The 13,970-nt window shown below is 42.8% G+C and overlaps 1 protein-coding gene across 5 annotated transcripts in view; it reads left to right on the top strand.

Moving 5' to 3' along the window:
* NCAM1 (neural cell adhesion molecule 1) overlaps nt 1–13,970 on the top strand; it is a 152,045-nt gene that overhangs the window by 77,538 nt on the left and 60,537 nt on the right. For 4 of the 5 annotated variants that reach the window (XM_075116500.1, XM_075116497.1, XM_075116496.1 and 1 more), the window contains exons 2-3: nt 8,632–8,740; nt 12,609–12,683. In XM_075116500.1, the coding sequence (XP_074972601.1) occupies nt 8,659–8,740; nt 12,609–12,683 (157 nt within the window). In that variant the 5' untranslated portion in view covers nt 8,632–8,658. The remainder of the gene's footprint in view (nt 1–8,631; nt 8,741–12,608; nt 12,684–13,970) is intronic. The other variant, XM_075116499.1, reaches the window with a different exon arrangement.

Raw genomic sequence — 13,970 nt, 5'->3', positions numbered from 1 at the left:
ATGGCTGCAGTCAGCACTAAGTGCCAAGAAAGAAGTTACATTTGTCTCCACCCTAGGAAGGTTGGAAGGACTTGAAATTTATGTCTTGAAATAGGGCATTTCCAGAGAGATATAAGAGAATCTGTTATGATCGAGTAGGAATGGGACGTCTTTGGATAGCTGTGCTGTCACTGTGCACTTTGCAGTTGTCCTAAATTGCACACTCAGCTCATGGTACAGAGAACAGTCGGTCAGTGCTCACTGAGGTATCAAAAGTGATACAAAAAATAAGTGTTTGTCACTACAGAGGGTGTCGTGCTTCTCTGCTGAGAAACGCAACTGAGTTGATGAACACTGTGCATTGTTTGTCCTTGAGGGCATCTGATGTGCTATATCCTTCCTCCCTAATCTTTAGCCCCAGACATTAAACCACTTCGCCATTGTGTTGTGAGTACTGTCTCAGTTCGTGCCTCTTCCTGATCTGGCTGTAGGCACAGCTGAGGTTTCATTGCCAAGTTCAAGTTTTATTTGGCTCTTCTTTGTTGTTGTTCTGTTTTTGTTTGTTTTTTTTTTTTTTTTTTGCTTGCTTTTGTCTGTAGTATTTTTCTCAGTGGCCAAAAGAGTGAAAATCCTGCCACATGTAGATTGAGCTTTTGGATGAGTGGAGGGATGTGTCCAGACTAACCTGGGACTTGAAGTGTTAACAAGCAGAGACATCTCAAATCAGATTAGAAATGAAATGTGGGTCAGTAAGTGTTTCAGTTTGCAATATTATTATGTTGAGAGAATGTTAAAGAGTAAACATGGGTAGGGAACCTGAGATGATTCCTTACCACATTTTTCATGACCCTAAAGCTGAGTTATGTGGTCAGTAGGTGATGATTTATAGTTTATAAAGAAAAGACAGAAAAATCATGTAGAATCTACCAGCATTTGTTGCCAAGGTTAGTTTCTACAGATAACTACCAAAGAGTAATTTCCAGTGTGGATTTTCCAAGGCTATTGACAAATTCTTGTATAACAAAGATGGCAGCTGGATAAAGCAGAGGAGGCAGACCTTTGGTTTTCAGCTCCGAGTCTTGTTTAGAAGATAGACAAACAAGCTCTATCAGAGCAAAGTGAAAAATTCTTCTGATACTGCCTTGGCCAAATTCCAGGTTGCAGTTGGTGCTGTCTTTGCTTGAGATGAGCTGTCCTGAAGCTGGAGGGTTGCATCTTTTCCAAAAGCAAGTACAAAGATATGAAATTGTTTTGGCAAGAGCCTCTCCAGAAATGTGGAGCGAGGGGCAGACTACTTTGCATATGCAAGTGTGTCCTGCTGTAGATTCCTGCCCACTTCCTTCAGCTACAGAGAAAGGGTAGATTTGTCATGTAGCGCATGCTGACCATGATAACAATTAATGCTGTGAAGTCAAGAGGATTTAAGTCCTTATTTAGTTCTGAAGTTCAGATCAGAACCTTGAGGGTCACTGGCAAAGTGGTGGAAGGCAAAAGCAGTAATGGTTTTATGGGAAAGAAAGGACGGGGGGAGGGGGTGAAGTCACATTTATCCTAGGAACCCATGATGGGTATAACCCCATAGTAAATTTGCATTAATGCAAATCTCTAGTTAAGTGTATTTAGTGTTACAAGGCATTCAGTTTGCATGGCCCCAAATAACATCTTAAAGAGCGGTGTGTGTGTGTTAGCCTTCCTGCTTCTCATGTGGAAGGGTGACTGCAGCTCACTGCAGTTCATTCACACTCTGCTTCACTCGAGTCCTTTTGAATTTCGACAGATACAGAGACAATACCCAGCAATTAACACGCTTCCCTCTGCTTAAAGTGGCACGTTATTTACTTACCAGGTAAAGCCTGCTGTGTTAGCTTCAGCAGTAGCCCAGCAGGGAGATATCCTCCCTGCCTATTACCAAAATCATGGCTTAATTTGAGCTCGTTTCTTTTGTTGAAATGCAAAACTAATTATATTTAACTACAGATGAACGGGAAGTTGCATTACCAGTGTTTTTTCAAATCAATGGGGAGTTATTCAGCATTATTTGGGGGCTGGGGAACTTTGTAACCAGATAAAAGCTATGGGGGAGGGCAGAGCTATAAAAAGTGTTATTGTGTGATTATGAAGAGGCCTTTTAATGCAGTTATTATGTGATGCTAAAAAGGCCTTTATTGCTTGAAGTTGGAAGCAGAATACAAATGGGCTCACAGTGTCTATTAAACGAAGAGTGGAAAAAATAGTCTCTGTTTCCCTGAACTGCAAAGTGAAAATAACGATTAAGTAGTGATTAAAATCCGTGGCACTGCTGGGTTTCTTAGTTTGATCATATACTAAGCAATACAGTTTAGCAGGTAGGGAGCAATATTTTGTGCAATTTAAACCATAGTTCATTGTTATGATTAACCTGTTTATCCAGGTTATGATGTCAGCCAGTTGTTCTGCTGATAAGGGCTGGTTGAAACATTTAGGGTTGAGCTGTCCCTGGTGTAAAAAAAAAAAAATAAAATACAGATGAGCTTGATGTGAAAACTTAACATGATATGACACCTGATTTCCAGAAGTTATCTTCATTTTCCTTGACTGAAGGCTACTGGACAAACACAGATGGCGCTTTTGTGCTTAATTTAATCACCAGGGGTCTGCCTCCCACCTCTTTGTTAATCTAATTTGTAGGAGAAAGCCTTAACATTGTGCGCAAACACACTGAGAACAAAAAACAAGGCAGGTTCGAGACTGGAGCAGACCTACAGCCTATCCAATTGTTATCTTGGCTACTACAGAGAGCCTCCACCAGAAGAAAACCCAGCTCACGAAAGACTGGGAACTACTGGAGAGGGTCCAGTGGAGAGCTACAAAGATGATCATGGGCCTGGGCTTCTCTCTTGTGAGGAAAGGCTGAGACACCTGGGTTTGTTCAGCCTGGAGAAGAGAAGACTGAGGGGGGTCTCATCAGTGCTTATAAATAGCTAAAGGGTGGGCGTCAAGAGGATGGGGCCAGACTCTTTTCAGTGGTGCCCAATGACAAGACAGGGACAACGGGCAGAAATTGGAACAGAGGAAGTTCCACCTGCATATGAGGAAACACTTCTTTACTATGAGGGTGCCAGAGCAGTGGCACAGGCTGCCCAGAGAGGCTGTGGAGTCTCCTTCTCTGGAAACATTCAAAACCTGCCTGGATGCAGTCCTGTGCCCCTGCTCAGGCAGGGGGTTTGGATGAGGTGATCTCCAGAGGTCCCTTCCAACCCCTACCATTCTGCATTTTCTGTGAAAAGACAAGAGACTGCAAAAAAGCTGGGTATAATTTTGCTTCTCAACATCTATGGCAGGACAGAAATGTTGAGATTTCTTAGAGTATGTTTTGTGCCCTTAATAACTATGAGATGATTGCTCATGCCACCTAGTGATTAAGCATCAGAAGTCTTTCTGCAGGCAGTGATTGTTGACTGTACGTAAGCAAAGGCAGGGCAGTCAGATGTTACTTGAAGGTTCTTGTGGCCATTTCTTAGAACAGTGGTGTGTCTTGGATTTCTTTGTGCTAGGCAGAGTATAAATGCAAAATAAATGCTGTGCTTGCTGCCTAAAGACAAATAAAGGATGAGAAGATGGAGGTGAATGCAGGCAGATTGACTCCTACTAAGAATTTCTCAGGAGGAATTTGTACCGGAGTGTTTGTACTCAGTTCTCTAGTCCAGCAGGTTCCCATTGGTATGCTTCTGCATATATGACCACTAGGAGTTTCCTGTCCCAACGGAAACTGGAGCAAAATAGCACTTGAGACTGCAGTTACATTTTGATCATTGTACTTTAGCCCTTAGCAAGGGGAGAATTCTCATGTGAAGATGGGGCGGAAAAAGGCAATGGAGTTACCTAATCCATGCATGGCAACTGTCACAGCTTCTAATCGCTCAGACTGGAGGGCAGATGATCACTAGGCAGACCCAGGCAGGTAATTTCTGCCTCCCTTAAATGGATGAGGGGGTTGAGCTGTGTAGGAAGGACTTTGTGACATGGAGAAGATGCTTCTACTGTTTACTGTATTACCATAGCTGGGGACTAGTCACTGATTGACAGTGACCTGTGGAGCGCCACACAGGGAGTCTGTGGAAGGGCAGGGTGTCCAAGATAAATCCTGAAAGCCTAGGCTAGTGCCATAACTGCAGGATCGTGCATTCTCGCAGAATAAAGCTATCCAACGGGCCTCTCTGGCTCGGTGTTGTCTGTCTTGAATAGTTCATTTGCTTTTACTTTTATGATCTGTATAGTTATGTGTCCTTACCCTCAGTCATATGCTTCACATCATGAAGCCTGTTGCCACATAAGAGAAGCCCCTTCAATCTCAACTAAAGATAAGTGAATCTTCTCAGCAACATGTTTCTTCTAGGTGGGTAATCAGATATTCCTTCATGTAAGGGCTACTTGTGTATGAAAGGTCTTTTCCAACCTAAATGGTTCTATGATTCTATAAAATGAAGCCCGGTTGTGCTTCAGCACTGCTGTGTCACTGCAAATTAGGTAACTCCTCAGTATGTGACTTGCGCCTTGGAATAAAGGTGGAGTTTTTGGAGTCGCTAATGTTGTACCAAGCCTGGACAGAGTAACTTGGAGAAAAATAATGATGATGCCTATTAAGATATTTTACTGTGAGCTTGATGTCCTAAATTACAAAGAGGTTGAGACAAATGCACAGATAATTCTATAGTCTTGCAAGAGTGCCCTTGATAGGATGGATGGGTAGCTATAAGAAATATAGGGTAATGAAAGTATTACATACCTTTTTGGATGTTGCTTCTGCTAAGGATCCCCCATTTCTGTCAGCTTAGCAGTAGGATCTAAGTGTAGCTTTGTGTTGGTGCAGAGCACTCTCATACTATTATGTGTATTTAAAGCTGTGCCTGTGTGTTTTCAGATACGTTCAATTTAGGTTGTGCCTGTGTGTTTTCAGATACGTTCAATTTAGGTTGTGCCTGTGTGTTTTCAGATACATTCACTGTAGGTATGCAGAGAATATAAACTTTGTGGAATGTCTCTTTTGGGTTGAAAGAACTGAAGAGGGAGCGTTCCTTGCTTGCATGGAAGCTCTGCAATTCATGTTCTATACGGGACCCTGAATGAGCAGAACAGACAAGAGCAATAGGTACCCTCTAAAGTAGACCATACTATAGTAACTCTAGTCTCCCGTTCCAGGGCCAGCCGAGCACTGTTGCTGATATTCTGCACCACTTCCCAAAGCAGCTTAATACTATAGCACTGCCTGCCAGCGACTGTCACCTTTCACTGTTTAATAGCAGCATTGAACAATACACTGACATTTTAAAAGACCTAATCAGTGCTTCTGACAGTGACAGTTGGTTGAATGACACTGGTCTTCTGCAGTTTTTTCTGGAGTAAGATAAATCAAGTGTAAAGGGTGTGGATTTATGTGTGCGCTTGCTCGCGCTCTCGCGCTCTCTCAGAATAAGCATTTGGGGGGGGCTTTTTTTGTTTGTACAGCTTATCGTTTGAGGGAAGTAAATGAATGCTGGAGGAGAGATGAAAGCAGGGAGAGCATCTTAAAATAAAAATACATGGGTCATCCCAGCAGTATGATAGTCACCCAGAACCATGGACATGTGAGCGAAGCACCACTGGGATCAAAGAAGGGCAACTAGTATCGACAGACAAAGAGAAGGCTGAGGTGCTCAACAACTTTTTTGCCTCAGTCTTCACTGCTAACCTCTCTCCTCACCCCTCCTGAGTTGATGGACCACAAGATGGGGACTGGGGGGGTAAAGCCCTTCCCACTGTAAAGGAAGATAAGGTTCGTGACCACCTGAGGAACCTGGATATACACAAGTCTATGGGACCTGATGAGATGTATCCGAGAGTCCTGAGGGAATTGGCTGATGTAGTGGCCAAGCCATTCTCCATGATATCTGAGAAGTCATGGCTGTCAGGTGAAGTCCCTGGGGACCGGAGAATGGAAACATTGTGCCAATCTTTAAAAAGGGTAGAAAGGAGGACTCGGGGAACTCCCGTCCTGTCAGCCTCACCTCCGTGCCGGGGAAGATCACGGAACAGATCCTCCTAGAAGCTATGCTAAGGCACATGGAGTACAGGGAGGTGATCCGAAGCAGCCAGCACAGCTTCACCAAGGGCAAGTCCTCCCTGACCAGCCTAGTGGCCTTCTATGGTGGAGTGACTGCATCAGCGGACAAGGGAAGAGCTATGGATGTCATCTGTCTGGACTTCTGTAAGGCCTTTGACACGGTCCCCCACAGCATCCTTCTCACTAAACTGGGGAGATACGGATTTGATGGGTGGGCTGCTCGGTGGATAAGGAATTGGTTGGATGGTCACATCCAGAGGGTAGTGGTGAATGGCTCGATGTCCAGATGGAGACTGGTGACAAGTGGTGTCCCTCAGGGGTCCGTACTGGGACCAGTGCTGTTTAACACTTTCATCAGTGACATAGACAGTGGGAGCAAGTGTACCCTCAGAGCAAGTTTGCAGATGACACCAAGCTGAGCAGTGCAGTTGACATACCGGAAAGACAGGATGTCATCCAAAGAGACCTGGACAAGCTGGAGAGGTGAGCCTGTGAGAACCTCAAGAGGTTCAGCAAGGCCAAAAGTAAGGTCCTGCACCTGGGTCAGGGCAACTCCCGATGTCAAGGCAGGCTGAGGGATAAAGGGATTGAGAGCAGCCTTGCAGAGAAAGACTCAAGGGTACTGATAGATGGAAAGCTGAACATGAGCCAGCAATGTGTGCGCACAGCCGAGAAGGCCAACCATACCCTGGGCTGTATCAAAATAAGTGTGGCCAGCAGGTCAAGGGAGGTGATTCTGCCCCTCAACTTGGCTTTGGTGAGACCTCACCTGGAGTGCTGTGTCCAGCTCTGGAGCCCTCAACACAGAAAGGACATAGACCTGATGAGGCAGGTCCAGAGCAGGGCCAAAAAATTGATCTGAAGGCTGGAGTGCCTCTCTTATGAAGACAGGCTGAGAGAGTTGGGGTTATTCAGCCTGGAGAAGAGAAGGCTGTGGGGAGACCAGTACTTAGAGGGGGACTATAGGAAAGATGGGGACAATCTTTTTAGCAAGGCCTATTGTGACAGGTCATGGGGTAATGGTTTTAAACTAAAGGAGGGAATATTTAGACTGGATATAAGGGAGAAATTTTTCATAATGAGGGTGGTGAAGCACTGGAACGGGTTGCCCAGAGAGGTTGTGGAGGCCCCATCTCTAGAAACATTCAAGGTCAGTCTGGACGGGGCTCTGAGCAACCTGATCTAGTTGAAGATGTCCCTGCTCACTGCGGGGGGGTGGCACTAGATGATCTCTAAAGGTCCCTTCCAACCCAAAGCATTCTATGATTCTATAAGAGCTTGTAGTATGTTATCTGCTACAGAGCTACCTATACGCACCTTCTAAATCAGTCCTGTTTCATAATGTGCAGTTGATCACCTAGTTCTGTTGGTTTTCTTCAAAGAGTGTGAACAGAACACTGTATATTGCTGAGCCCCTTGAAAAGATGTGCTTGAGGGGCATCCCTGTTGTTTTGTATGCTGCACAGAGGTAATATGTTTTAAATTTTATGAAAGACTATGTAATGATGCATATGGGTTGCTAGTGGATGAACAAGGCAATAATGAAGTACTGTGTTTAGTACAAGGGCAGCAATCACACCACTTTTCTGCTTGCAGTAGAGGTTTGTGTGATGTAACATGCTCAAGTCAGCTTATTAGGTCTGGTTAGCAGGAAGTGTCTATCAGTGAGGTAGCTGAGGTTAGTATTTTCTTGTAAAACAGCTTAACTAGGCCTTAAGGTACCAGTGATGCAGATACAATGCTATATGTTTCAACAGTCTCCTTCAAGAAAAGTCACAAGATACACAGTGTGCATCTGACTTACCTGATCCTCTTATGCGTTCTTCAGCATTTCAGCATCTTGTTCCCGGTATTAGATTAAAGAAACTGAAGTGTAGTGTGAGTGGGTTTGTTAATACTGGCTCTCTGGTTCCTACTACCCATAAGGTCACAGTTTCTGTGTCATGGCAATTGCTAGGTTTGAAAAGTGCATTTCCAGTGTTAGTAATAATATGAAGGGTTTTTTTCTCTGATGCTTGAGGGATCGTGTCATTGTTGAAGGGACTGTGCTGACATCCAGGGGGACTACTGGTGAAGGAATTGCTGCCCCTCTGCATAACCTTTCCAGAAATTCTGTTACTTAGGGCAGTAATTAGGTAATTTAATGATAAATTTGCAGCTGGTGGAAGAGGGATACTGACTGAATGAGGCATAACCAAAGATGTTGTTCCTTCCCTTGTTTCTAAGACTCTAAAAGTTTTGCTTTCCTGTGTCCTGAGGGTGGTTTCTGGGTTTCATTCTCTTGAAAACCTGCCCATCACTTAAATGCGCAGAAGGATTTGAGCCATTAGAAAAAATAGGGAAGATCTTGAGAGCTGGATGTTGTTGCCTGGGCTCCAATCTCTTGTCTGGCACTTTTGGCTGTATTTACTGTAAGATGTTATCTGGTTGTGTGATTTCCTCCTATTCTTTGCATCCACCATCCACTGTGGCATAGACATGCATAAGAAGGATGTAAGGTAGAGCACAGATGCTGAATTCTGGGGTGATGAAAAGTTCAATGCTTTACACAGAGCCTTTTTTCTCATTTTTAGCTGTAACAGAAAGCACCTGAGAATGGAATGAAAGGCATTAATAACCCCAGCCTATGCCACTGCCGTCCCAGCATGCAGCAACTCTCAAAAGTGCAGAAGAGGTCCATTGGTATGTTTATATAGTGTAGTGTGGCAAAAAAAAAAAAAAAGGTATGAATTTATTTTAGATCTTAATTAGCTCAAAGCCATTTTACCAGCACCCCGCTGTTTGCTCACGGTGCTTGGCTGAGTAGAAAGTAAGTTGATGACTAGTCTAAATGTCTTTCTTTGGGCTGGTCTGGTTTTCCAAGGCAGTGCTGTGGTGGAATTCAGTCACAACTTCATTGTGTTCCCAGTTGATAAAAAGGGCAAGGCTCAGAAGAGTGCCTTGGACAGGCCAAGAGGGGCTGTAATAAGCCCCTTGCTGTTACTCAAGAGATCAAGGGATACTTTGATGTCCCCTCCTTCTGAAAGCCTCTTGGCTAGACAAGACATACAGCCATACATGTAAATGTTAGCCAGAACTAGAACACGCAGTTCTCTCAAGCTGTGGTTTCATTTGAATCTTGGCTGGGTTACTTCTGTTTACTTCTGTATCCCAGTCTTCTGAGATTGAATACTAGCATTTATCAGTCTAGCCTGCTAAAATCTGGTGAGAGTAAAACGAGAAAAGTGGCATGGACCTTGCACTATTATTGTCCTTTGTGGAGCTCTGCTGGCTCTGATTAATTGCTTCCAGTTTACTTATGAAGAGAAATGCTGTGTCAGAATGGCTGTTGGCTGAAGAAGTGTGCTCCAACACCTTACCAGAAAACCCTACTACTTGTGTCCTTTCTTAATGATGGCAGGCAGTGCTGCTTCATTCTGTGTATACCTATATGCTTAATGCCTATCCCCCACAGTCCATATGTGTGTTTCCCCAGTATTGTAAGGAATGTTGCTATTGGCACAAACAGATTTTTGTTTCTGAAACAGTGCACGTTCCTTAAAAACCCAGGTCTGCTTGACAGCTAAAAGTGATCCCTCTGTCGTGTGGAGGTAAAATTAGCTGCTCTGGGAGAAGAGTTTTCTTGCACTACAGTGTGAAAACACAGAGGGTGACAGACAAAGCATGTGCAGTAAAGTTGCTGATAGGTGCTCAGGCTATGTGGGGTAGAGGAATAGTTCTATTAGGATGATTGTTTTCTGTAAGCTAATGGCTGCAGTTTTGAAATAAAACCTATTCATTGTGGCCTCTTGAAATTCATACTTGACTTGAACTTGTTAGGCCACAGAGCTGCTGCAGCATTAAGCTATAGCTGGAGGAAAGCCAGGATCCAATTACATCTTCTGCCTAATGGGTCATAATTTATTCTCTGAAGAAAGCAGTGATGTTGCAGGAAGAGAAAGGCATTGGGCATGCGTGGATATGCATTGTGGAAGGCTGACTGTAAATGAACATGAAGATGGGGAGGTATCCTTTCCTTTCTCACTTGTTTAGTGCCAGTGTAATCCAAATCAGAAAGTAAGTAGTCATACTGGACTATATACAAACAGGCCAGAAATTTGGTTAGCTTTTGTCTTGGCTGTCTAACTTGCTTTGCTGCGATTGTTGATTCTCCCCTTACTGTACTAAAACAGGTTTGTTTTAATAAATTCAGCATCTTTGACTTTTTGCTTTCAGTTTCTGGTGACACTCCCAGAATAGTATGTTCCTTCTTTGTCCAGTAAATGCTAATCAGTTTCATTTTCATAAATAAATGAGGAAAATATGAGGTTTTTTTAGTAGTGGGACTCCAAATGTAGGCTCCTAATCTGTGCTTAGCTATTGAGGTAGGAGGCTTGCACTACTACTTAGGGAGCTGCTCGGAGAGGTTGGTTATTCCTGAAAGCCAAACTTTTAATTTAGATATCTAAATATAGACTCAAAAACTGAACTTCGGACTTCGGTTGTCAGTGTTGGCCTTGCTTTTTTTTACTTTCTGAGTGAGGGTGAGAAGGCTTTTACAGCAGCAATTATCGGGGCCTCTGAACTTTAAATGTTTAACAAACATTTAATTGTTCATCCAGGAACTGTAAAGGTTCTTTAATACGTTGCCATCATATGGGTGAGACTAAGGATTCTTGGTTCTGTAAATATAATTTCTAAACAGGAGCTATCATTCACTTGCTGAAGACAAGATCCTAAAAGACAGCTTAACTGATAATTTGAAAACACTGTAATAAGGTCCTATTATTAAAAAGTGCCTGTCTTTTGCTGATGCCCCCAGCTTCTGGAACGTTCATATTGGGAACTACCGTAATGTCATTTGGGATTATTTGCATCACTGCACATTGCTGCAGCTGCTGCCCAAAGACATTAATTGAGTTTGTAATATTGTCTATGTTCAAGTCTAGTTCCATTGTAATGCAGAAGGATAAATGTTTTAGTATTGCAAAGCAGAAATCTGGTCTGGAAGAACTTGGAGGTCTAGACTTCAGACATCTAAAATATTTTTGTAGTACCTTTGCACTCACTCTCCATACAGCAGATACCTTAGCAGGAAGAGCACCCCAGAATATGATTCCAAATGTAAAATTCAGATGTTGGAAAGATTTGTGGGGAAAAAACAACAAAAGCAATGAGCCTATAGCAGTAGGCTATTTAGTCCTTGCCGCACTGAATCTAATAAACCTTTAGCCTTTTATTATATTTGGCTCTTTGTACATGCAGTTCTGTTTTGGAGTATAGTTGAGAGAAATTAGATTACCCAGAAATAAAACAGGCTGAAGGCAAGAGCTAGAAGGGCAACATGTACCTCATTGAAAACTACAAGGAAGGTGAGAGAGTACCCTCAGACAAGATATGCAAGTCAAATAAAGATGTCCAAAGGGCAATTGAAAATGTGTGAGAAGAATTTTTATTTTTTCAGCAACAATATTCTCAAATATTCCCTCTGAAAATATTACCTGATTGTATTATTTTTTTAATTAATCCTTTTGAGGCTATGCTGGATTCAGTTGTAGAAAGTACAGAAGGTACAATATCTTGCACTGACTCCATGCTCCCTCAATTCCAGAGAAGCTTGTAATAGATGCTTCACTCAAGTCCATGGAACATCTGTTCCATTTCTGCTGCCAAAACACCTTCAGTCTCTTATTTAGAAATAAAATTAAATTAATTTTTAAAAATCATGAAAACAACAAGCGAAAAAGTGCTGACATAAAAGCCAAAGCACTGATGATATTCCATGAGAAGACAGTGGAAGAGACCAAAGTATTGCTAATATTTTCATCTCTGCAATAGGATGGAGTTAGGTGAATTGTGCCTGGATGAACTTGGAAGCAAGTCTCAGCCAGTACTGTGAAGGCACAAATCACAAATTGTCGGTAGTCCTTGTCAGTATATACTGGAAGAAGTTTGCTTCTTAATCCAGGTGTGCTGTGAATGCCAGAAACATCTCTGGTTTCCTGGCTGTTTGGGCTAGGTTTCTGACTGGAATATCAGAGTAGGAGGCCAAGGAAGATCAAGAACCCAGAGTATGCCAGTGACTCCAACTTTGCATTTCTGATGAGGCTTGTCTGAATATGGTATCATATAGAGTGAAAAGTCTCCAGAGCAAAGATAATATGTATTTGCTGCCAGGATAGGCCTTTGAGCCTGTTCCAGTTTGAATTCAGAGGAGTCTTTGCAGGCTGTTTGATGTTCTGGTGTGCACACCAAGCGTGCTCCCTTGTATTGTAGTGTGGTAGAGATTTGAACATGAATCAGCCCTTTCTATATCATTCCATGTGGTTTCATAAAGGACTGGAAGCAACTCTGAATGTTAGCAACTTCTGGGTCCTCAAGGGTCCATGGTACTGTACATTCAGATAAATAAAAAGAGCAACACTTACAAAACCAAGAATGTTCCACCCTATGCTCTTCCATTGGATAAGTAAAGAAGCCAGGGGGATTGGAAGGCTGACAAAGCTTTTTTTTTTTGCTGAAGACCACTCCTGTTGTGTAACCATCTTCTGCATGTTTATTTCTTTGCCAGCCTCTCTTCAAGTGGACATTGTTCCAAGCCAGGGGGAGATCAGTGTTGGAGAATCTAAATTCTTCCTATGTCAAGGTGAGTGATGGCTTATGACATGAGTTGTCTCCATCTGGGTTTGCTGGGAAGATCAATCAATGTATTAACTCTGGGATAAAAGCTCCAGTGCTAGGTCTACCTGCAAGATCTCTTGCTCTCTTTCTCATATGCCCTTGTGGTTTATAAGACTGAGTAGCAAAAGCAACATATGCTGTTGTGTTCTCCCTTGAGAGCTGGTAACAGAAAGTAGCTCCAGCAAACAGATTTTAAAATACAAAAAAAAAAAAAAAAAAAAACCAAAACACCCAAACCAAAAAACAGGTGCTGAAGTGTTGTCTATAAGCTTGAGCAATAGCCACAACAATGGCACCTTGCATCTTTCTACCGATCTTTGATCTTTTGAATTTTGAATTAAGCCTCTTGTTTTTCCAAATTATTTCTCTAATCAACTGCTAACAGCAGTAATGGGAGTGCTAGGTGACTTGAGAGTTATCTCTGCAACTAAGGAATTTAATGCTGCTGAAAACCTGCATTTCTTGTGACTCAATTTACTGTTTGTTCAGGCCGTCAACTGCCCCAGGCTGTTCTCCCTGCACAGTGTCGTGCTGTGCTGACACAATCCACGTGTCTCAAAGTGGGTTCTACAATTCTATGGCCTTTTCCAAATTAGCAACCATGTGTCCTCTTCAGAGGTTCTCCTGAAAGCACCTGGCCTGGTTTCTAATGGGAGGAATTAGTATGTTGGAGCACTGGCATGATAGCATTCTGAAGTATGACACACAGCAAATAGGTACTATAGTGAGCTCTAGGAGCAAGATGCCGTTAGAGGACGACAATTCCTCAGGAGCATAATTACTGGGACAAGTAATGAGGTTATCTGATCCAGGCGTGCTTAACTGCAGAGTAATTTATTAATGCCAGTGGTTTAAAAACGAAAGTATACTCTGAGCAAGTGCTGTTGTGATGATGTTTGCGTTCCGAAAACTACGGAATCAGTTAAACCCTCCAATAATAAGAGTTTATCCCGAATAACAAAACCACGCTGAGGAATGCAGAGATGCGAACTGCGAGAAACCACTTAATAACAATTCTGACTTACATTGGATGCAGCAGGAGGTTTAAGCTGATCAGTGCCAGAACTGCTGTTACAGCAAAGTCACCATTTTGGTATGCAGAGTAGCCCAGCCTGCAAATACAAGTATTTATTGAAAACATGATGGAGCTGAAGCAGAAAGAGATTTTTCATTTCTTGGGCTGATCTGCGTAATGGAGGGTCTGGGGCATCGGATCCCAGGATGCATAGAAAGCCATTCTAGGCTAAAATGA

Source organism: Phalacrocorax aristotelis, chromosome 22 (genome assembly GCF_949628215.1).
Source record: "Phalacrocorax aristotelis chromosome 22, bGulAri2.1, whole genome shotgun sequence".
Lineage (NCBI taxonomy): Eukaryota > Metazoa > Chordata > Aves > Suliformes > Phalacrocoracidae > Phalacrocorax > Phalacrocorax aristotelis.
Note: the sequence above shows the minus strand (reverse complement) of the source record. Positions and strands in the feature narration are given on the sequence as shown.